Here is a 24,351-nt window from a genome sequence, read left to right on the forward strand (position 1 = left end):
ATATTCTTCACATTAGAATGGATGCGAGAGTATAGAGTAATGAGTTACTAAATTCGGTTAGCTCATTATAAAGCCTCTCGTTGCTAACGTGCTCTGTGTGAGCTTAGGCTGATTTTTTTTGGTGTGGTGCATAAACAGACACGGCAGCACCCAGCGGTATCTGGGTCAGCATCGTCACTTTGGGATCAGGCGGCGCACGCTGGGAGCCAGCCACCGCGCGCCCCGCTGCGCATGTGCGCTGCGCTGCTGTCAAACGCCAGGCGGTAAACCCTCGCGCGGCCCACCTCTCGCCACTTAATGAATCAAATGAGCGCGCTGACAGTGGCGTGCACACGTGCTAAACTAAGCCTCAAACAAAGGGCTGGTGGGGGCCCCCATGGGGGGCCGTGGAGCAGGTAATCTAGCCCCCCTTCCCTTACTGCCCATCGTCTCACATTAGTATATTTGGTGCACTTTGCTCATTAAAAATAAAAGACAACACGTCCCGGGGAACGGGTATGCTTCTGCATCAATTAATTATTTAAATATCTACTTAACTCAAAACATCGGGAAACAATGAGACCATGTGCCGTGTCTGGCTGTCATACTGTGGCAAAGAAACTCTGCTCGCCTGGTTCTGTCTCTATAGCCAGTCGAATGAACTCCACAAGTCGTAGCATGGACATCTATTGTTCGTTAACCACTGTACTGGAATAATTGATAAATCATTCTGAATATTGCTTTATACTTAGACCAGGTAGGCCTGTCCTGTCTGTGACACTTGCCGACAAAGAAGGCATCTGTAGTCACAGCTGACATGCTAATGTGATTAATGTGATTTACTTCTATCTTAATATATTGGTCTGCCAACTCCCCAACTTGTTCAGAATGGGGTGCATTTGCATGAGAAACATATTTTTTTATACAATGCATGAGTTTCAGCCAAGAAATATATTTTTTCTGGTGCAACAAACTATATGTGACAATAGTTCAACATGTATATTACAACATTTCCTCCGGTAACGTTACTTGATGGTAATCCTGTTTATTAATAGGACTTCACCAGTCATAGTTCCTAAATAACTGATATTTAGCTGTTCCGGTAATCTCTTGCCGACCCATTTAATAAATAGGATTTAGAAAACGTTTATCAGAAGAACTGGGCTAAAAGTGAATTAAACACACAGATATTTCACAACGCTATAGAAATGTCCATGTGGGGACACTTGTGGAGTTCAAAATGTCCGCTATAATCATCATCATAAGCGCAAGGGCAGGACGGGCAGGACTCCTCCCCTCAGGAGCGCTCACGTGACACCAGTTACTGCCAGCCAGCGCTTGACTAATCGCTTTTAATGAGGATATCATAAAGCACGGCGTCGCTGGGTGACGCGATATCCCAGCTCTCTAATTATACTGTACATCAGGAACAAGCTTTACACAGATGACCACACAATTACACCAGGCCACCCTTCAGGATTTAGAGGAAAACACCTTGGACACCATATGCTGCAAATATATATATATATTTTTTTAGTACCGCAGGTTAACAGGTGGGCAGATGGGAGATAATGTTGTGTTATTCCTTGAGGTAAAAATATTGAAACCAGACTTTAAATCCTTGTGTCTGTTAGTTTCTCAAACAATGCGAGGAGGTATTTAATAACTTCTCTCTATATAAATCATAACCGGGTTTAAGACCCCCCTATTTTACCACCGGGTGCTAGAGTGACAAGTCATTACAAACCATTTTAAAACGTGTCAATTTGTGACATCCCAATTGGTCACCTAAAAGTTGGACAGCAGCACCTGGTCAGCTGGGACGAGTGGACTCATTTTAAATGTATCGTACAAAAATCAAACAGCTCAGTGCTAGAAAACCACCGGTTACCACAGCAACAAAGACATCTGGATTATTTTAAAATCTTGTTTATTAAATTTAGAAAACAACATTTTGTTATTTCATATCAATAGCAGGAAAGAAGAACTGAAACTGTGGGATAGAGACCCAGAGAGACGTGAGAGAAAAAGAGAAAAGAGAAAGAGCTAGCGAGCGAGAAAGAGAGAGATATGGGGCCATGGCCATACCCCCTGAGTTATAAACCATCTGTGTCTGGGTCTCGACCGCCCTGGGTTCGACTGCACCTTACCTGGCATAGACTAGGAGAAAGACTGTGTGCCGTTCGGCCCGCCATGGGGGCGGTGATGTGGCAAAAACGCAAAAAACGGCGACATAAAACGTAGTAGACATCAGGTAGAAAAGTTGATTTGCAAATTCACTTTTCAAGTTTAGGTATTTCCTGCCAAAGTGTAGTGAGATCGCAGCGTTCGTGACCAAAGGGAACGAGGGGGGTGGGGGCGTGGCCTTCAAGGGGCGGGGGCGTGGCCTCCAAGGGGCGGGGCTCAGGTCGCTGCACTACTGATGTAGTCCAGATAGGAAGTGCAAACACTGTTCGTCTGCGTGTCGACGTAGTTCTATGTGTGCATCTGTGTGTTCGTTACGGGGGGAGGGGAGGGGGCTCAGTAGAGGGGCGGGAGGGGCCCGGGGTCGTGGCGTCATGGCGCCGAGAGCGGCGACTCGCGCGACGGCGACCCCGTGAGGTCCTCCGGCGGGAACACGGTGAGCGTGCAGGCGCGGATGCCGCCCAGCGACTCGGGCAGGTCGAAGACCTTGTGCCACTCGTCCTTCTCGGGGTCGTACTTCTGCACTATCTCCACCATGCAGCGGTTGTTCCAGGAGTAGCCGCCCACCACGTAGATCTTGCTCTCGAACACGGCCACGCCCACGTCGCTCTGGCCGCGGAGCATGGGTGAGATGGGCGTCCACAGGTCCAGTGCCGGCGAGTAGTACTCGCAGCTCAGCACGTCGTCGTAGTCGCTGGTGCCCCGGAAGTGGTTGCCGCCGATGACGTAGAGGCGGTCCGCCACGGTGCACATGCAGTGCAGGCCGCGTACCGTGGTCATCGGCGCCTTCTGCGTCCACTTGTCGGCGTCCGGGTCGAAGCACATCAGCTCCTTCTGGAAGGTGTCGTGGGTGATGCCGCCTGCAGCCGCCACCGCAGGAAGGAAGAGAGCGACACAGGTTAGACACGCCCGATCTCTCTGGAACCAGGATGGATCATCTGCCAATCTATCTCCCTCCCTCCCTACATGTCTTTACCTCCACCTTTCCACCCCTCTCTCTCTCTCCCTCCACCTCTCAACTCCTTTCCCCTTCAACTCCACCTCTCTCTACCCTTCTCTCCATCCCTTACCCATTACCCACTCTTCGTTGCACAATATGACGTTTATTTATTTAAATATATTTGTTTGATTCTAAAATGTTTTTTCATTGCGATAGTATCTGCAACACGATTTTAATTCGATTTTCTCCTCCACGTTTATTATCCTAGAGATAAAAGGAAAGGTTGAATGGACTTGAAACCATCAAAGCAGAGACCGACATACTCGTTGACCAATCAACCGAGTCATTCAAGATGTGATGGTAGCCCCTCATTGGTGGAACGTTAGAGCCCGCCCAACATGACTGAGCACCGCCGAGAGGCCCTGCCAACAGGAGCCCAGGTTGATGAGTCTTTAAAAGACTTGGCTCCTTGTTAACGTTGCACCTCCGCTTGGCAACGCCACCCCCACCTCACACAGGTCTTTAAAAAACATTCAAACACACGATGAAGATTAACGCTCCACTTTCTGCTTCCACTATTATAAGAAGCCCTGGCTCGCTGCTCAGACTGATATCACTGCAGACAGCCAGGGTCTAACGGAGCGTGTGGACCGGACACACACACACACACACACACACACACACACACACAAAACAGGACATGTCTACAGGGAAGGCTTAAAATAAAGACCAACACAATCCCAGAATGCATCTGGGCCACAGCCAGCCAACCCCAATCTCCCCCGCCCCAATCTCCTTGTAGTCAGACTGGAAGCAAATACACTTTCCCTTTCTGCTCCAGCCTGTGATTCTATCCGTCCCCCAGCTGGTCTGTCAGATGCCATGACTAATAACAGATCTGTGATGATTAACCTCCATGACTGATGGATCAGACCACAGAGAGCTCTGTGTGTGGCAGCAGGTTACCCAATCAAAGGGCGTGGGACCTGCTGCTCCAGCATTTAACCAAGCCGTCAGACTAACCCGTTGTTTGGATCCTACCCAAAAACAAATTAGAGACCAAAATAAGACCTCAGACCGTATGGTAACTTTCCCGTTTTGACTGAATGATGTACAGTATATATCTGACCTGAATGACGGACACTATATATCAGACTTATTTGGGGCAGTGTATCTAGAGGTCTACATGGCTTCATGCTTTCAAGGGACAGAACAAGACATTGGCTGGGTTGCTGCCCCCACGAGTTCCAATGGACAATCACACAGAGACATTGTGCGGCGACGCTGATTCACAGCAAGAATTGATGAGCTGCCGACTTGAAATCCCAGCTCGGCCCTGAACAGGAGCCTAATGGGGCAGGCGGACCCAGGCGCACCGGGACCCGGGAAGGAGTAGAAGTGGCTCAGCACATTCCAAAAATACCCCACACACATACCCTGCGGAAAAGGTTGGGCAGACGTGGGCTCCATCCGCAAGGACAAAAGACCGACCCTGGATCACCGGGCAGGGAGGAGAACAGACACTGTCCACATCCAACACGGTCAGGAAATCATAATGACAATAAGATCAAAATGGAATTATGAGGTGACCCCGTTCTATTTTAGAATGTTGCACTCTATGATGGATTTTATTCTATGTTGCAGTGTTCCATTTTAGAATGTTACATTATGTTTCAGCCCGGACTCAAAACAAAAGATAAACTTTCCTAGAACGTTGAGTTCAAGGAATCCTTTTTTTATGTCCGTCGCTGTGTATGAGCGCTATAACGAGCAATGTTTTGAATGAAATGTGCCACACAACCTTCATCAAAATCAACTGCTGCCCAGACAAAGCCTCACACATCCACACACACCTTGTGGCCGGTTGCCCTTTGTCGTGACGATGTATACTGAAGATTAGTATACTGAACGGCCAGGAAAAGAAAAAATACTGCATTCGGAGTGGAGTGAAATGTTCCCAAACTTGTTAGCAGAGAGCAGCCAACTGAGAGAGGAGAAGCTAGGAGAGGTGGGGAGAGGCGAGTAGGGGAGAGCAGAGTTTGGAGGAAGGGCAGTCGGGAGGGGGGGGGGGGAAGTGACCTCAGCCATCCCAGCCCACAAGACGTGACAGAGCTACCGAGTGACTCGCAGTGGCAGCTCCACCGAGCTGACAGGATCCCATCCGACAGCTCTGTGGTGCCGCTGGAGGAAAAAAAAAAAACCTGAGCTAAAACATCCAGCGCTGACCCAGTGTGACAGGCCAACATGGATCTGCACCCCTGGCTCCGGGTCACCTTGCATAGAGCCCGCTGCTAGCCACTAGTGCCCGGTCTGCGCTGACCTTTCAGTAGGTACAGGACTGCGCCCTGCGGCACTGGACGCTTGAACCAGAGCATAAAGCCCTGTGTATGTGATCTTAGGCGGTAAAACGTGTTGCCGTTGCCATTCATTCCTATGGGATGGGCGTCAGAGCTCAACCTAGCTCAACCCAAATATAATTTAGTTTCTTTAGAAATATTTGGTTGGCCTAGAGCCGCTTAAAATGGAAAAGCTGGGCATACTGCTGCTCTTAACTTTTTAAATCAGCAATCATCAACATGGATCATATTTAACAATTCCTAACAGATTTTGCTTTGTTGGACCAATAGAAAAAGGATGATTTAATATATGAATAATGCCCCCTGGAACCTGCTCATGTACTCCACTAGGGTAGGCGCCCCCCAATTGGTGAAACTGCGTAGAAGAGCGCTTTCTAATGTCTTACGGGGCTGTCACAGAAGATTACTCAGTTCAGATCACACACATCCTCTGACTGTTGGTGCAGCTGCTACAGTAATGCACACTGGAATTGGTGGGCCCTGGGGTTTTTAGGCTCACAATCTGCTGTACACATAACAGGACTAAGCAGGACCAGGGAAGAAATGGGAACTCAGGAAACACACCCACACTCACACACATGCCAAGACCCTCTGTGATGTAACGAACCATCCGAAGCAATCCTGCCGTTTGATTTCCTACAGGAACACCAAAACCAGTGAGATCTCCATTCATTAACTCTCATTCCCTGTAATAGATGTTCATTTTAGACTGAATGGCTTAGTGGCTTAATTCTTTCACGGACACGACAGAAGAAAGAAGACATTGGCTTCTCTGTATCATCAGTGACTTCCACCAACCGCTCTACACCAGACCACGCAAAAATCCCCCAGACACATTTGTTTGCTCCTGTGATTCATTGTAGCGATGGTGTTTTTAGCTTGCGGTCTGCTTAATGCACAACAAGACGAAAAACAACCAGGCTATTATATACCCAATGCACGTCACATAAGCAGTAACATTTCAATATATATATATACACACACTATGTGCTTTAATATAATGGACCCTTGACTGCGCTAGGCAGACAACTTACTGAAACAACTCAGCTGCTCCAAATAATACATTTAAAAGTTTATTTTTGGATCATCCCTGTCATCTGCACAAGATTAACGATAAGCTGAGACCATACTTTCAACCAAATAATAATACATCAACCAGAGTAGCAAAACGATTCAGAATTTTGATGAATAAGGTAACCGCAGGATAGTGAATTAACCAGAGAACAACAACAATTTTAAAGATGAAACCAAACTGCAAGACAGCAGGGGGAAGAGTGAAGCAGCAGCAGGATGTAGTCAGAACACCAGTGGATCCCCCGAACCCATCTCGTCCTGTCAGTTTAGCTCCGGCATGTGTTCTCCGCTTGTCCAAGGGGCCATAAAACCCCCCCTCTCTATCTATCTATCTGTCCCCCCAACTCTCTCTGTCACCCTCCCAAATATATATATATCACGTTGGATTAGTCAGTGGCCAGAGATGGGGGAGGCTCATCTCCACAATAGAGGATTTGTTGAGGATCCTGTGAGGTGAACAGGCAGTGTGGTGATGGTGACTCATACGGAGACATGGGGGGGGATTAGTGGAAACCAAGCCTCCGACATGCTCAATATCTACTTTTCCTCCTTGTTTTGACTAAGCTGGGGCATTATACAGAGCCGGCAATTTTAATGTCAAATTAGGATTTACCATTTCTTGGGATGACCCAGAAGAGAAGGGGATTGACCAAATTTGGTTGGATCCTTCTCTTGCTCCCTTCAGTACCAGAAAGACAAAAATCTAGTTCTTGAAACGTCTCACAATTTCTATTTTAGTTAATAGCTAAATGCTTCAATAAATTAACTTAATTTATTAAATTAAAATAAATTAAGTTATTCTTTTGGAACATATTCGGTTAAAACAATCAAACCTTTTTTTTTTTACATTGAAATAAAATTATATTCCTTCTCATTCTGCTCAATATAGGAAAGAGCTACTGAAGGAGCGAAGGAAGCTTTGGTTTGTGACGTAAAACATGCAGCCTATAAATACGCTCATGGTCAGAAGGTTGCTTATGAATGAATAAATGAATAACTGGTCTTTGCCAGTGCACTGTGTACGACGAGGCTTCCTGCTGCACAAGGGGCTACGAGCCTGGCCCAACTGCGTCATCCTCTGCTAGCAACTACTAGCACCCTGACTCAGTGGGTGTAGTGTTGGCTAATGAAGGGAAGGGCTTTCAACCCAAGTTCAACCCAAGACGCTTACGAGAAAATGAACACAAAAATACCATATTTCCAGAAATCTATGTCACCTCCCTGCAGGATTTTCTTTTTGAATATTTTATGAAATGACATCCCCTCGGTTTGAGTTGCGCTACAAATTCCACTCCAACGTCATCGTTTCCTATTCTGTAAGCAAAGACTCATTCAAACATTTACTCACAAAAGGTATTTCGACCAACAACAAACTGAATCCAAACTAAGGTTTCAGCCAAGAACCCATCATCCCCATAAATTAAAAGGTTAACCACAAAATCAGACACTTCAACATGAACCAGCGAAGCTCCAAAGACCCCTCACCTGAAATGTACATGTAGCCCCCGTAGACGGTGCCCGCGTGGCCGTAGTGGGGCTCGTTCATCTTGGCCACGTAGGTCCACTCGTTGGTCCGGGGGTTGTAGCACTCCACCGTGGCTGAGGGGGGGGGAGACGCGCCGATGAGAAGGCAGAACGGGAGAGAGGAAACACACACGCGGCGGCGTTAGCAGGAAGTAGGTCAAGAAGAAGACTAAAGAGGACAAACTGGAACAAATGAGTCCTCCGAGGGTTTCGGCGCCAGAGTTGAAACGAGGATTTAAATGCGGCCCACGCCACCCGCCTCGGTGGTGGCGTTGCAAAGGGGCTGATAAGGGGAGGACTGCCGGATGGAGGAGTCGTTGACAGGAACCCACTGTGTTCTGAGGCATTACATCCTATTTAGTAGATGCTTTTATCTAAAGATAATTATTTTCAGAGAGAGAGAGAGAGAGAGAGAGAGAGAGAGAGAGAGAGAGAGAGAGAGAGAGAGAGAGAGAGAGAGAGAGAGAGAGAGAGAGAGAGAGAGAGAGAGAGAGAGAGAGAGAGAGAGAGAGAGAGAGAGAGAGAGAGAGAGAATTTTTTTACATGATATTTAGGAGCATCATTCTTAAGGCAGCATAGAGGTAGACTGCAGACATTTGGTTTATAACAACAGAATGCTTCGCATTGAAGTCCAGAACCTACACTGTCCTGTGATCTAGGACCCTTGAGGGTTGGGAAAACAAGAGGCCACGACGCATACATGTACACAGATGTGAAACCGCTACAGACACTTGCAAAGTATTTCAGTTTTTGACACTGAAGATTGCTGTTCCTTCAAACTACAAGAAGGTCAGAGATTTAGTCAAAATTAACACAATTGATAGTCAGATAATGCAGACTGTAGACAGAACTGTGTTGGCTGAGACTTGTTGCACAGATCCCAACATGAAAAGCAACCACAACCGCCATTTTCAAAGTCACCTTGGCACACAGAGTTAACTTACTATGTATGCACAGTCTAAGAAGTACATGAATTGGATATAAAAAAAAAAGAGAAAGGGATTAGAGTAGATATCTATTAGCATATATTTTTTAATCCAAGCCTAGAACCCATACTTAAAATGGGTTTCATACTACTCAATTTCCTGAATAAATGGTATAAAAGGGATCTGAAGCACTAGAAAGCTAGAACTAATTAGGATATTTCCTAGAGCCGTTTAGGCTAATACAGTTAGGTAATACGCTTTAAGTGACACATCTGAAAACGTTGTTTTCTGTTGTGTGCCAGGACTATTTTGAAACGACACAAACAAACGGCTGAACGGTTTGTGAGAACTTCCTCTATTTCTAGGAAAATCCATTTGTGCCAATGAGCAGTCGCCCCTCGCCGCCGGAGCCCGTAAGGTCATGTTACCATGGCTACAGGTGAAACGAGCAAATAGTGATTGTCCTCTTCCTCAGCTGACCTGCACTTAATGTTCATCTGTAGGAGGAAGACGCGGTTGGCTAATAAAGCAGAGAGAGGCGGCATCCCCGTGTGTTGGAATAAAATAGAACAGTATAATTGAATAGAGAGAGCCCTCAAGACTTGGTCGATTCAAAATCAAACAGCGGATTTGAATATTAAAATATAGATAGGGAGAGATAACGACTCACTATATTCCAAAACAAAAGTGCAGAAAAAAAAAGGGGAGCAATTCGATTCCAAAGCAAACACTACAATAAAATGAATAGAGGGAGCCATAAGCACTGATTAGAATAAAAACCAAACAGTACAATAAAGAAGAGAGCCATAAGGATCTAGATTAGATTTGAAACCAAACAGTGGGTACTCTGTTCCGTCTCTGTGAACAGAGACGGAACCCATTGCGAGCGTACCAGCAGTGTGTGTTTTTTTAGTTAAGTACACAATACGACCAATACACCGGGTACATTGTACGGAGATAAAAGAGAAGACTCTATTTTATGTGAATGTCGGCTGTGAGGCCCTTCGAGACTGTAACAAAGCGGCTATATAAATAAACTTGACTTCATCGAGCAAAATTAATTATTTAACTCTTGACTCTAGCCTTGCCTCTGAGAAGACTGGGTGACAGCTTCCTATTTATAGGAGCTTCTGAAAAGGCCTCAGCTACTGTAAAAGTCCTTCCAATGAGAATTGTGTGATCCTGATTTCGCCCGGGCAGGTGTAGATGCTCACAGGTCGGATCTTGTTATCACATTAGTGATCCTATGGGCCAGGTCATGCTCTGACCCGCGTTGTGATCCAAGAGTACCCTGGACACGATACGGGTACCATGTTGCTTGGGATTTATTTTAAATTAGTGCTAAATTACCAAATGTTAATGCCTGATCTGTTAATATAATTGAAATCACGGCCATGTCCATAAGTCAGGCACAAGGATCCCGGTATGGATATTACACTCATTTCCAACACACTATACTGCTGAATATTTAACTAACTTTAAACGTGTTTAAAATGGGTTTGCTGGCTTTTCCTGAAGCCCTTTTGCAGTCAATTCCACTTCAATAAGATGTATTTAAGATCTTTCATTAGAATTCCAGCCAAAGTGTTCAGAAGCGTCAAGTTTGGGCATTCTGGATACCAGGTCTGTGATTTGATTACAGGAGAGGCCACAGTGGGATATTTAGTAAATAACATGGAACAGTCTCCCTTATATAATCAGTTCCACGGTGGAGGACACCTACAGTGCTTTCACAGTTCCATTACAATGTAACCAATGAGAGGCGGCCAGCTTCATTGGGCCTTCCAAATGATGTGAAAAGGCTGATAACATTGGTACCCCTATGAATAATTGAGTCTCATCATATATTGAAGTGTGTCAAGACTCCCCATGCAACACACAAGGGATATTATTTCCTTTTCATTAACTGCTGTAAAGACATGAGCATCTCTCTTGCCTTTGAAATTATAAATGTTGCCTGCCATATGTATTTGCCAGACGGCGAGACAAATAGCACCACAGAGACCTTCCCTTTGTAAATAACTCATCCACTTCAACAACTTTCTATAAAGGAGGGAAGAGAAAGGACTGCTGGGCAGCACAGACGTATGAGAGCTGAAACCACATCCTCCGTGCCCAGCCCAAGGTAAACACATAAAGCTCACAGGCGCTGCATGGCAGACCCACAGGGGAAAGCAGGGCCGGTGAAATGACATGCTATTAAAAACCGGAGACATGCAGTTCTAACGAGCCTCAACCCCCTCAGACAGCCAGTCAAGTGAGCCCCGTGCTCATTGGTTTAATTTGAACCCTGCTGGGGACTAGTGACTGCTGACGTCATTGGCCCGGGTTCTGGCCACAGCAGTGCTCCGAGTGTACGGTTAAGTACTGGGTGGTACCATTCTGTGGTCCACAGTGGGGGTTGTTTGCTTCCAGACTGATCACTGCCCCCCGCGTAATGCTTCGTCGCATGACAACGCCTCGCCCTGTATTGACTCTTTTTTGTTGACTTGTGTCAAAGAACTCTAAAATGGACCACTGTTTATGGTTTGGTTTGGCCATTCGGTTTTTATTAGGATATTCTAAGCTTGTGTCAGGACATGGTTAGTATCCGGATAGACTAATTATTGATCTTGATAAACGCCATTCAAATCATGATACACTTAATTCCCATCCTGATGCGTTAAGTTTTAACGCGAAATGCAAAATATATGTTAGGATATTCGTAGTGGCCGTTCAGAGTGAATGGTGAGCTAGCCTTGTATTGTGCTTTGTTACAAACGGCAATAGATGAGATCCACTTAATTACCTGATAACATAATGCTGACTAATCAGCACTTACTATGCTTCAGACTTGTTCTTAAAAACCACTGATCTTCAAACGCTAAACCTCCGGCGACCATCCCCTTGGTGACCTCCACCTCCCGCTGTCTCGGCAACCTTTTGCCGCGTAACTGAACGCACGCACGCGCGCGCGCACACACACGCGCGCACACATCTCCGCCTAACGCAAGCCACTGGCATCACCACCAAACTGGATTCGTTCCAATAGCAAGACGCGTCTAATGCCAAATTGCCCTAAGCTCCTTTCCAAGCAAACAGTATACAGTATAGTGTTAGTTATAGTTCCGCATTCAGTTCCCCCAGCCCAGCTACCCCTCTGAACCAAGAACATTGGCCATTAAAAACCAAACAAATCAAACAAAAGTGATCCTCACCGAGCTCCCCGGCCGCGTTGCGCCCGCCCACGGCGTACAGGTGTCCCTTGAGCGCGCTCAGGTGGAAGAAGGTACGCTTCTCGTTGAGGCACGCCACCTGCATCCACTTGTTGTAGCGCGGGTCGTAGCGGAACACCGTGTCCACCGCCGTCTTGCCCTTGGTGTCGTAGTTGCTCTGGCCGCCCACCACGTACAGGAAGTTGCCGATGACGGCGATGCCGTGCTGGTAGCGCGGCGCGTCCATGGGCGCCAGCGCCTTCCACTCGTGCGCCTTCTCGTCGAACAGCCGCAGCTCCTTGCTGACCACCAGCTGCTGCCGCAGCACGCCGCCCAGCGTCACCAGGTGGCCGCTGTCCGAGCGGATGGCCGTGCGCTCCGACTGCATGACGGGCTGCATGTAGGGCATCATCTGGTAGTTGCTGGCCTCCAGCAGCAGGTTGACGCAAGTGTTGTCCGTGCGCATGAAGTCCACCGTCTGCACGTGGTTGATGAGCTCCTGGGGGTTCATGAGGGGGAAGCGGATATTCTTCATGAGCTTGGCGGCGTGGTCCATGCGGCCGTCCTCGTAGCGCAGCCAGCGGCACGCTGCCTTGAACAGGTCCAGCTCGCTGCAGTGTTTTAAGCTGTTGCTCGACAGCACGAAGGCCAGCCGCTCGAAGGGCAGCTTGACGAACTCCCCCGTGCCCAGTAGCGAGGGGAAGTTCTTGAGGATAAAGTTGTTGACGTACTTGTCCACCTCCGTGAGGTTGTAGGCGTTGGCGATGCGCCCCACCTCCACGCAGTTGTCCAGCGAGACCTGTGAGGGAGGGGGGGGGGGTAAATGGCAAGTTGCATCATGGGAGAAGTGGATCTCGTAAAATGTTAATGTCTGCCAACTGCTGACGTACGCGACGCGTGCCGTGTAGACCCACTTAGTTTTATCAGCTGTGGACAACATCCGAGTGCAGGCTTACCTGAAAAGGTTGGTTCTTTGTGTGGTGTGCTTGGCAAAGGACAGACTGAACCACTGCAGTTCTCTTACATTTACAGATTGTTTCCCGGGAAACAAGGGAAAGGTCAAAGCCTTAATGCGCCATTACACAGCTAAAATGTCTTATTAGAAGTTCTAATGTGGTCTTGTGTGCATGCCTCCGAGGCGAACAGTCCCTCTCTGCCTTCTTTAAGAGGGATGCAGACCTCCCCAATTGGTCAAAGGGTTAGTTGACTGACTGCTATTGTCAAAGTATAAGATGAGTGACTGCTTTCGCCTTCGAGTTTGACGAGCCAAAACACCAACGGGCGAGCTATGGTGGTACCAATCCCACTGAGCAAACGGAGTAAGTAGAAATGTCCTCCTCCTCTGTTTATTCCCACTAAAGCAGTGCCTGTTCAAAACATGGCTGTTTGGAATGGGCCCATTGCCTAGTCTCTGGTATTGCTGTTTGCAGCTTTTCTCGAGAGCGGCTCATCCAAACAACTTCACACTCAACACTCCCTTGGGTCCTCAGAAATACCCCCGCAGAGTGTGAAGTCGATCGGATGAACGGTTGCTGTGAAATTGAAGGACAAACATACAAAGACTATTCTAGTTATGGTTGGATTATTATTATTATTATTATTATTATTATTATTATTATTATTATTATTATTATTATTATTATTATTATTATTATTATTATTATTATTATTATAGGGAGTTTGACTCTCAGATTAGGATGTGATATATGCTCTCTTGCCATTGGTCCCACCACAGCCATTGAGCTTCTAGCGATAACCCTAAAGTACACTAAGCAGTGCAGGGATGGGGCTTTGCCGGTCATGCACCATCTATTATTTACTTTAGAAAGATCATTAAGGACTATTAAAAGGAATACTCCTGTATGCCGTCCAGATCTAGCTCCACTGAGAGAGCAAGGCCTTGACACTGCCAGGGATGATGGTTTGATTCCAACTGGGACCACCCATGCTAAGAATGAATGCACTCACAGTATTGACACTTTTGATAAAAAACAGCCAGCAAATGGCATATATAAATTATTATAATAATAATAATAATAATAATAATAATAATAATAATAATAATAATAATAATAATAATATCTAATGGATCACTTACAGTGAGCATTGCAAAATAAACCCAGACAAGGGTTTTTATATGGCTTATTACACAGCCACTTATCACAAGGCTACTAACTATTTCAATCAATCAATCGCACAGAAAATATACGACCATAGTCTAGATTTATTTATTGAATTTAATTTCAGGACCTCCAGAGTCTATGATCAGAAGTGTGTCCTCCATAGCAACAGTCGATTATTCATAGCAGGGGTCCGCTATTCAGAAATAACATAATAACAGGCCCAGAAGGCCGCAATTGACCAATCAGAATAGAGGATTCAACAAAGCCGTGTAATAACATAATAAATCCCTTACCCCGGAGATGAGGAACACTTTGCAGAAGTCAAGCACAGGGAGGATCTGCAGGAAGCTAGCTGCCTCCAGTGTGTCCTGCAGGTTCTCCATGTTGAGCGATAGCTTCGCCGTGTAAATGAAGTCAATGATCTTCTTCAGGCCTATTCGGTTTACCCCGTGGAGCTTGATGCACATGAGATCCTGCTCCTTCATTCCACCTGTAGGACACAAGACAACAAAGGGGACGTCAGGCCACATCGCTGGCTGCTCCAGCAGGAGGAGGACAGAGGAGAACGGGGCTCTTGGTTCAGAGAGGGATTTGTGACATAATGAAGCGTGTGAGTTAAGTCCTGCTCCATTGCAACGGAGAAGTGTCTGCTGATAATTAACAATTAGCATTAATCTACACCCACTAGCGCAGTTATTCAAAATCAAATATGGAACAGAACATAATGCAGGGGCCAGGGGAGTAACTTGGTTATCTTTAACAAATAAAATAGAATAACACAATTATTGTGTAGTAAAATCTCTCAATCGTTTTCTTTAGAGCATTATGAATTGAGGCGACGTCCGATGATTGCTGTTCTTTAACGATTGGCTGTAATGAAACACAAACCCAATTCTAATGTGTAGGCTAAGCCTAGGATACAGACAACAGAAAGGAAACAATGCGTACAATGACGCGCAGCATATCACCTGAGTAGGACGGCGACCTCACTATGGATCGCCATCCATAGTAATACGTGTACCATGGTAATTGGCACACACCCTTGCTGCAGATTGGGCGTGTGTGCAGGGCCTAACTGACACACGAGGGACCTACCTGTGAACATGGCTTTGAAGTAGTCTGAGGAGGAGGCCATCATGGCCCGGTGGACAGGAAATGCTTCATCTCCATCGCCGGCGACCAGCGTCACATCACACAGTAGCCCCTCTATCCTCAGCTGGTCAAACCCCTGGGAGACAGAAGGCAGACGGGTCACAGACTGGCCTGAGCACAGGACTACGAGCAGTGATGGAATGAACACTACACTCCCATAGGCCCCACTGCTACGGGGAGCGCTCTGGTTGGAAGTTGATGCAAAGAGAAAGTAACATACACAAACGGCTCAGGAATGGCTGTGTTGTGATGTTGTAATGTACGCGCTAATGCAATGGTTGGCTTTCAGACCTAATTCTATAAATTGTATTGCAAATAATAAGACATTGACATCCCATTGTATATAAATAGTTATTTGTGAAGCTTAATTATTGTCAGGGGTGCAAACTGGTGATTACCAAAACAATAAAAAAAAAAGAAAAATGCCAGGAAACATTTGCAATGCATGCACCTTTATATGAATTAGGGCTGGGCGATATATCGAATATATGCGATGTATCGCGAGATGTTCTCCAGGCGATGTATAAAATGCCCCTGTCGCGAACATCGAATACAAATTGGCACGTAATGTTTCTTTTTGCCGCCGCCGGCATAGTCGTTGTGTTCCCTTCTCTCGCTCTTTCCTGTGGCTCTCTGCCTCACAGACTCATATGCATTAAACACACTCACTCCCCCCGCGAGATTCTAGGATTCTACGCGCGTGTGTGACGGTCGCGTGTGTGACGTCACACACGCGACCGGTGAGTGAGTACAGCGACCGGTCACTCATCTCCTACCGTTGAGTGAGAACAGCGAGAGAGAGAGAAAAGATGATGGAAACGGAGGATTTGGTTTCAAAAAAAGAATAGTACAGGATCCGTCGTCTGGCAGTGGTTTGGCTACCGAAAGGAAGATGTGGAACAAAAAACGGCTTTGAGCTCTGTTTTTGCTCGAAAATAATTAACGGTTTTAATAAATGCTGTGTTGGTAAATCTAACTTGCTGTGATTTTCCTTTTCTTATGTGCAAGTTCTAAATTCTTCCAATAGAAAGCACTAATGAGTTTAAACAATATGTTGTTTCATGTAATCTACATGCAGACTTATGTTTCAGGAATACTCGAATTATTATAACATGTAGTAACATTATGCCAGACATGGTTGATTCGAGCATTTATGATGTGCTCTAGAGGAGATTCAAAATATATCGAGATATATATCGTGTATCGAGATATAGTAAAAAAATATCGAGATATTCATTTTGGCCCATATCGCCCAGCCCTAATATGAATCATGCTAAATTTTTCTAAACAAACTCTGTTTGAGTGACACATAAAAGTCAGTCGGTGGTGTTCACACCTACTGTATGAAGCATTGCTATGCAATAACAATGCTTTTTTGCCTTTGCCTGTACCAGTGCTTTTTTCATCGAGCAACTATGTGCCTCACTTTGGCTTTCCTGTCCTCCTACACAGCAGTCTTCCTGCTTTGCTATATTTAAAATATATATTAAAAAATTATTTATATTTTAAGCGCAGAAAGATCAATGTTTATGACAGAAAATTAAGTTAATTATATAAACTCTATAATATACTGATAAGCAAAATTTCAACTAGAAGATGCATTTCCAGCAGAAAATGCCGCGAGTGCGGTCATGCAAAGTGAGGTTGAAATATGCTTTTATAAAGCCACATAGTTTAAGATGTAAGGAAATGTGGAATGGCTTAAATCAAGTGAAAAGACTTCACTTTAGTTCAAAAGTCTAAATGGAGTAAACAATGTTAACATGCACAGCTTCTAAAACAATTTAAATTGTTGGAAGCAAATAAAGTGATGAGTTAGCTAAAGTGATAAAGTTTGAACACATTTGAGATCAAATATAGAATAGCTGAGCTCTACTGATAAAGTTTGAAGAGAGAGCGAGTGAGTGAGTCTTGGAAAAGTGCTTTTGACGTTATTCGAGATAAGCTCACAAAATGATGAGGCTTATACCGTTGTAATCCGTGGAGTCACAGCTTTCATATGACAAATCGTTTGTGTAGATAGCATGACGTAAAAAAGATTGTTTTTAAGATAGCTTGATACCATATATACAGAATATGAAGTCACGATGACTGTTGTTTGCGGTCTTAAGCAATAGGCGAGTTTCAGATCATCTGCATTTGCGCGCATGCATGCACGAGACTTGAGAACATCCGCCGGAACTAGTCAGAAATACGTCAAGTTCCCACAACGTCAAGTCGGACACAGGTGCCCATCTCGTTGTTTGAACAAGCATAGTTTGGGAGAGGGCAAGCCTCTTTGAAAGAAGATGTCATTTCTCATGTGGGAAATTCCATGTGGTAATTCCAACCAACCAGGGCAATGTTTTGATATGTTGAGGGGAGTGTCTTATGTCTGCACTTATTCGAGAGCAAATGCCCAGAAAAGCAGGCGGAAGTTGTTTTCCTGAAACTACCGCAAGTTTTGAAAGCCTTGCGGTAGTCGCATCGGAAGTCATCACAGGTATTTCTGCAGTTTTTCATCCCAGAATGCATTCTGACGCATGGCAAACGAAGCTGCATGCCTCATCTGAAACTCGCCTATTGTTAGCCTTTAGATTCTACCGGAAATACACCAGATATGTAGGAAGCACTTGGCTTTAATCAGAATAAATGGAGGTCCTCACACAAACGCCCCAATATATAACAATCATAATTCCAATCGATTAATCATTTTAGCGCCAATGATACAAGAAAAACGGTAACCATTTAAGCTTAACTAATAGACTTAAACTATGTGCCTCTATTAAAAACATTATCAACCTCATTTTTTACTACAGCAATCATCACATTTTGTGCAGAAAATGCATGTTCTGGTTCAAAATTCATCTTTTTAGTCCCTAGTCCATTTCTACCGTACATTGGGCTCGTCCCATTTCTGTGATTCTGAACCTGACTCGGGCTGTGTACCTGCAGAACCACGGCGCTGTGTGTGTTGCTGGTGAAGAAGCGAGTGTTCCCTGTCTTGGAGGCCTGGAGGTGGGAGGGGACGCCCACGTCTCCGTAGCCCAGCGCAACCTTCATGTGAGCGTCGTCGTCCTCGACCAGGGATCTGCCCGGAGAAACGCGGAACATGGAGGGAGCTTGGTTAGAAAACTGGCACATTTCACTCTGTTTCACGCATTTGATTTAAGTGTTTTGGGAAGTAGAGTGGTGGAATACATTGAAATATAGTCAGGCAACGGCAAGAGCATTAGTTAGTATGGTAGGATAGTCTAGGGGTAAGGGTGTAGACTCTCAACCGAAATCCCAAATGTCCGCAGTCTACCTGTAGGCATCCCTGAGAAAGAAGCCTAATCCTAGACCTGTATCTGATGCTTTTGTGAATGAAAGAATCGGCCAAATGACTAAAGAGTAAATAGCACATTTTTAACGATGCCCCTTAAAAATAAGGTATGTAGGGACAACGATAGAGATTGTTAAGAAGAGCAAAATTAAGGATCAGGACCAGTGGGAAAGGAGTGATATATAAAAACATATCTTCCTGCAGAACCCAACAAAGGCGCGAGGGGACTGGGGTAGTGCAGGAGGAACACTGGCCTTCTGCTGAAGGAACCTGCCTAGCACAAACCGCTTAGTGGACAGAGTAGCAGTGTGAGTGCCACCTTAAGGAACCGTACATTAACAATGCTAATTTAATCCCTCCCTGCAACCCTGCACTTTATGGCTGATGGAAAGTAGACAGAACTACACTATCTAGCAGAAGTGTGGTGCCAAATATGTAAAAACACAAGGATATCATTCCATAGATCGAGACATGCTTTTCCAATGTAGTAGATCAAATGGGGTGCATTATTACATGGAACAAAAAGTTTTGCTTGGGTACAATACCATTTTTAAGTTAGCAAGTAAATACATAATAATAGTGTTACTGCGAACTATGCAAAAGGCTTTCATATTCAAAATCAAGTTAACTTTTAATAGTGACAAATTGTCTCTGGAAATGCTGAAGTTGTGAAGGACTGTACATAAAGTTCCATTCAGCAGAGGTGTGCACGATTGTGTGGCATTAGTGGTTTCTCCCTGATGCACCTGACCACCATGACTTCCATTTGGGTTGCTTTGAGTCATATAACAGCTCTCCTCTCTGACGTCAATATTGAGAGGTCCTCCGTTTGAGCCCCAATATCCGCAGCCTAACATATAGTTATGCCAAGCCAAGAGGCCCAAACCTTTAACGGCTTGTGTATAACATGCCCTCTGAAAACAGAAGAGCACAAAATCACAGTAAACAGACAAAACTGTCAACAGTCTGTTGTGCTCATTAACAACAGCAACGTAACTTGAGGGTGAAGGGTGCTTGTGACAGCTGTAGGGTTGTCAGATACGTCAAGGTTTACTGTCGTGTTCCCACTACTAATAAACCTAGAGCACTCAGAGTGCATTAAGTTGCTGGAGCAGTCATTATGTCGCTGTGGATGAAAGTGTCTGCAAAATGGGCACATAGGGAATTATTAAAATTGGTTAAACGGACACTTGGATCCTGAAATAGAGGTTGATGGACAGGGAAAAACATGACTGTTGAAAGCGTTTCACAGTGAGATAATTGGTTCAAGTGGGCCACTGACCTTTTTTGACTAATATAAAATAAATGAAACACAGAATAGTAATTATGCAATACTTGAATGATGTAAGCCTGTGCTAAGGTCATGTCTGAGTGCTGATAATTGTAGTCTGTGCACATTGTTTTCTTCATAAATTTGTATCGATACATACAATAACATTGTCATAAAATCGTTAATGCAATTCCTATTAACATGCCGAGAAAAATCAAGTCAACACTTAAAAAGGACAATACGATAACCAACTTGACAGTAATTTCGGGACAGAGTCCATCACCACAACACGCAAGGCAAACTATTCAAACTGTGAACTGCTAGATATACATGCTTCAATTGTAGCACATACACATACAAACCATGACACGTAAAGCAGCATTTAATTATATTTAACATACACAAGACAACGGGTGGGGGGGAGGCTTAAGCTACATCTACCAGGTAAATGGCGACAGACAGCTTCTGGGAACAGCATTTCTGGAGGAAGTACACTCTAAACTAGGATATGCTGAGGAGGATCACAGCGACACTGAGCACGACAAAAATCAACTACAGTGCTAACAGACATTTACCCCGTCAGGTGGTAAGTGGCAGAGGCTGCGAAGAGCGAGCGTGAGGTCCACACCACAAAGGAGTGTTGGTGGCTGGCAAACGAAAACAGACAAGACAGCAGACCACAGTGAGACTCAAAAAAGTGCAAAGATCTGCTCCTATAGAACCACGGAGCCACGAACAGAGCTACAAAGCTAAACGCTTGCTAATGCTACAGCTATTTCAAGCTAGCTATAGCTCATGTAAGGTATTGTACTGTAGTAGAGTAAGTAAAAAGTAGGATGTATCCCGCTGTCGTATCTTTCTGTCGCTTTTGGGAAACGTGTGGTAAAACGCTGGTAAAAGTGTGGCATAAAATCCAGACCGTTCTAGACTTCAGTATCTGTAAAGCACATTTTATTAATTTTACATCAATTACTCATTAAAGCACCATTTTAAAAGATGGATGGTAATAACAAATATAAAAGCCAGTGAATAAATAAGACTAAGTGGTTACTGTTGAGGTCACTGAAAACTATTTTTACAGTTTCATGATTCATGGTTAGGTCAGTAATTGGGTTCAATGTTGTTTCTTTAATGGGCATCTGTTCATAACATTGAAATTAGAGGTTGGCAGATAGAAACATTGAAACAATGCAGTGTATGGACCAGTATGAAGTTACTCTTGAACCAAAATGAAAAATTTTAGACCCTGCTGATTGATAGTGGCGTGTTTGCACAGAATAAATTGCAGATTTGTGTTGAATAACAAGCGTTCCATTGGGCTTGAATCGCTGCAGGGTGCTCAGCTAAACTAGTCAAACTGTTACAACCCGTCCCTCAACGCACCGCTACCTGCAGTTAGCAGACAAACCCACTTAAATGATTGCACCGGTTTGTTTTCCTCTGGGCAGTGTCTCCTCTCAACACAAGTCATTAGACGAACAGCTCACACCTCGAGGACATGGTATTGTATCTTGTCCAAATTTGTATTTTAGTTTAGCTATCCAATATCCACTTCACACACCATTCATTGACTTCACAAAAACAGCCCACATAGGCAGGGTAAAGGTCAGTAGTAAAGGAAAGGAGGGATGAAGGAGGGAAATAAGTCAAGTGCATCCTAATCATCTATCAGAAAGACTAGAGTCACAGCCTGCGCTCTTGCACCGCTCTAAGGCTAGCCTGCATCCAGAGAGTCAAGAACAACAAGGGCAGAGCTAAACTCTTATGAAACGTACAACATGTGCATGTATTTCCGACTGAGACTATGTCCATTGCTATGAATCAACATGGGTTTGGTATTGTTATTATTTTTGTATTGATGCTTGTCTGTTGGGATGTGTGTAAATTCAGCCTAGCTAAACAATATTCTCAGATCAGATATTAGACAGTAAATTTGATCCTTCCTACAACTAAAGTGATAGGCAGGTTTCATTTGAGAGATGAATATAACTTATAATAATGATCGTCGAAAAACATTCCGTGTTTTTAGCCATTACCCCTTACTTTGGTTGCATTTAAAATTACAATGAACTTGGAAAGCAAAGCCCAAACTGACTTTATACTTTGAGCATGCGTGTGTCTCCAGACAGAATCAGGGGGAGAACAGTAAGTTGTCCTGCTGCTATCATATCCACCCCGCACAGATGCAATGTAGCCAGCACTTCTCAAAAGGCAGGCTCATTCAACTAAAATAAACATTTATTCTGCAGAATTTCTGCCAAAGAAAAGTGCAGCCGCCACAATAAAAAGGAGCAGTCTTCGTTATTGGTTAAATTAAAAACACTGCCGTGTCCTCCACCACTAAACCCTGAGTTGCCAGGTCCTCCCTCACAGACTAACCTATGGCCGTATCGGATTGGTTGGAATAGGCACATCAGTCAGCAAAGGCGGCCAATGGCAGAACCAGAGATTCAAAGCACATAAACTTCAACAAGGGGAAATGGCAGCCGTCCAATCTATAAAGAAAAGCCTTCATCGGGAAATGGTACATGCATAATTAAGCCGGTCGGTTGTCCTATTTTCAGGCCACCCTCTCAGGTACGTGTTACTGGGTAAAGCAGTTAGCCAATGGTTAAACTGAGCTCGGAACCATCCAAGCCAAAGGCAGGTTCTGGTTTCTAGGTTGTACCGCCGTTGGCTACTTCTATTTTCTTTCATTAACATGCACTCCAAATAAATTGGCTTGTTAAAGCCATGCTCCAATTAAAGCAACTGTCATGTTGGCACATTAACCATGCCAGTTGATTTAAGCCCGACTCAAGAGATTTCTCCACATGATTTACTGGCGAATGTATTGAAGTCTTGCTCTCATTATAGTATACAGTGCACATACATCCAACTTGGAAACAGCTGTTTCACCAGATAAACGCTGTCAAGCTTGCCAAGTGTTGGCTAAAGGATACATACATGTATACGTACAGAGATGTGGAGGTGGGGCTACTGGACAGATACGACAAATCACCCCGCCTTCCCTTCCCATTCCTGTTTCTCAGGACTCTTTGAGCGACTACAATTAATGGCTGGCCATTCATCATTAAGTTGCCTTGGGCATTGAGGTACTATTGGTTAATGCATAAGTCTCTGTACAGGTTTGTTCTGTGGATACCTTGCTAGTGCGTCATTGTTATCTGGACCAAAGAGCACCATCAGTCCAGTTGTCTAACCTTCATTTGCCCAGGGAAATATCTGATGTTGGGCTGGTTCTTGAGAAGAAAGCACCTTATCATACCAAGCACACCAATAAGCCAAAGATATATCAAGTACACCAACATTATGCAAACAGTTCTTTACTATATATATATATATATATATATATATATATATATATATATATATATATATATAAACCAACTTAACCAATAAGCTATGCACACCCACATCAAGTACACCAACATTACTTTACCATACCAAGCACTGTAACATAGCATGCCCACCAATTAGCCATACACACCCACATATCAAGTACAACAACATTACTTTATCATACCAAGCACTGTAACATACCATGCTGACCAATAAGCCATATTCCCTAACATATCAAGTACTTGATGCTAAGTTAACATTTTATTAACAGTAATTTACCACACCAAGTACCTTCAGATGCCAAATACGCCAACATACTAAACCCTGATTCATTCCAAGCACCCTAAAATGAAAGTACCTTAAAATGCGTAGTATGCCAGCATCACCCAACTGCAACTGAGCGACACCTAAGTTAACATGGGTAGAACTTCCCACACACACACAAACAGACACAACTGTCCTGACACACTGTGGACCAAGATAGCCACCCCACGAATGGCAACCTGGTCAGAATTTCTCGGTTGGTGAATGATTATAAGTGACTTCAATAAGTGAAATGGAACGTCTATGTTTAGTGAGTAAAACTCCCCACTTATTTTGAGCCAACCATCTGGAATTGGTAATTAGCCCAACAGAGGTGTAAAAAAAACAAACAAACAACTGGCTCAATGCATGCTTGGTGCACCATCACAAGAGGTCTCCTACTCTCTGAAGCTTGAATACTCCTCACAACCAGTGTACGAACAAAGGCAGTACATTCAACCATCCAATAATGGATAGTCCAATTTTGGACAGTGACTGTTCTTTGTTATAGTTGCACGTTATATTATACAACATTTTACTAAATACTCAAGTAGTACAATGCAAGAGAAGCTAAAAAAAAAAGAGATCATCATCATTATGGTAATTCCCTGTTACAGCAGTTATGACGATGCAACCATTAATCAACAGAAGCCAGACTTTTTTTTTTTTTTCATTTCCA

General features: G+C 44.4%; 1 protein-coding gene across 1 annotated transcript in view; it reads right to left on the minus strand.

Moving 5' to 3' along the window:
- Positions 1 to 1,958: 1,958 nt before the first annotated feature.
- The window catches only part of klhl13 (kelch-like family member 13), a 29,279-nt gene continuing 6,886 nt past the window's right edge, over positions 1,959 to 24,351 (minus strand). Inside the window, exons 3-8 of the mRNA XM_079737439.1 lie at positions 18,382 to 18,523; positions 15,397 to 15,529; positions 14,595 to 14,791; positions 12,182 to 12,977; positions 8,020 to 8,133; positions 1,959 to 3,023 (exon numbers count right to left, since the gene is read on the minus strand). Of these exons, the coding sequence (XP_079593565.1) occupies positions 2,536 to 3,023; positions 8,020 to 8,133; positions 12,182 to 12,977; positions 14,595 to 14,791; positions 15,397 to 15,529; positions 18,382 to 18,523 (1,870 nt within the window). The 3' untranslated portion in view covers positions 1,959 to 2,535. The remainder of the gene's footprint in view (positions 3,024 to 8,019; positions 8,134 to 12,181; positions 12,978 to 14,594; positions 14,792 to 15,396; positions 15,530 to 18,381; positions 18,524 to 24,351) is intronic.

This window comes from Pollachius pollachius, assembly GCF_949987615.1.
Source record: "Pollachius pollachius genome assembly, chromosome: 6".
In the NCBI taxonomy this organism is placed as follows: Eukaryota; Metazoa; Chordata; class Actinopteri; order Gadiformes; family Gadidae; genus Pollachius; species Pollachius pollachius.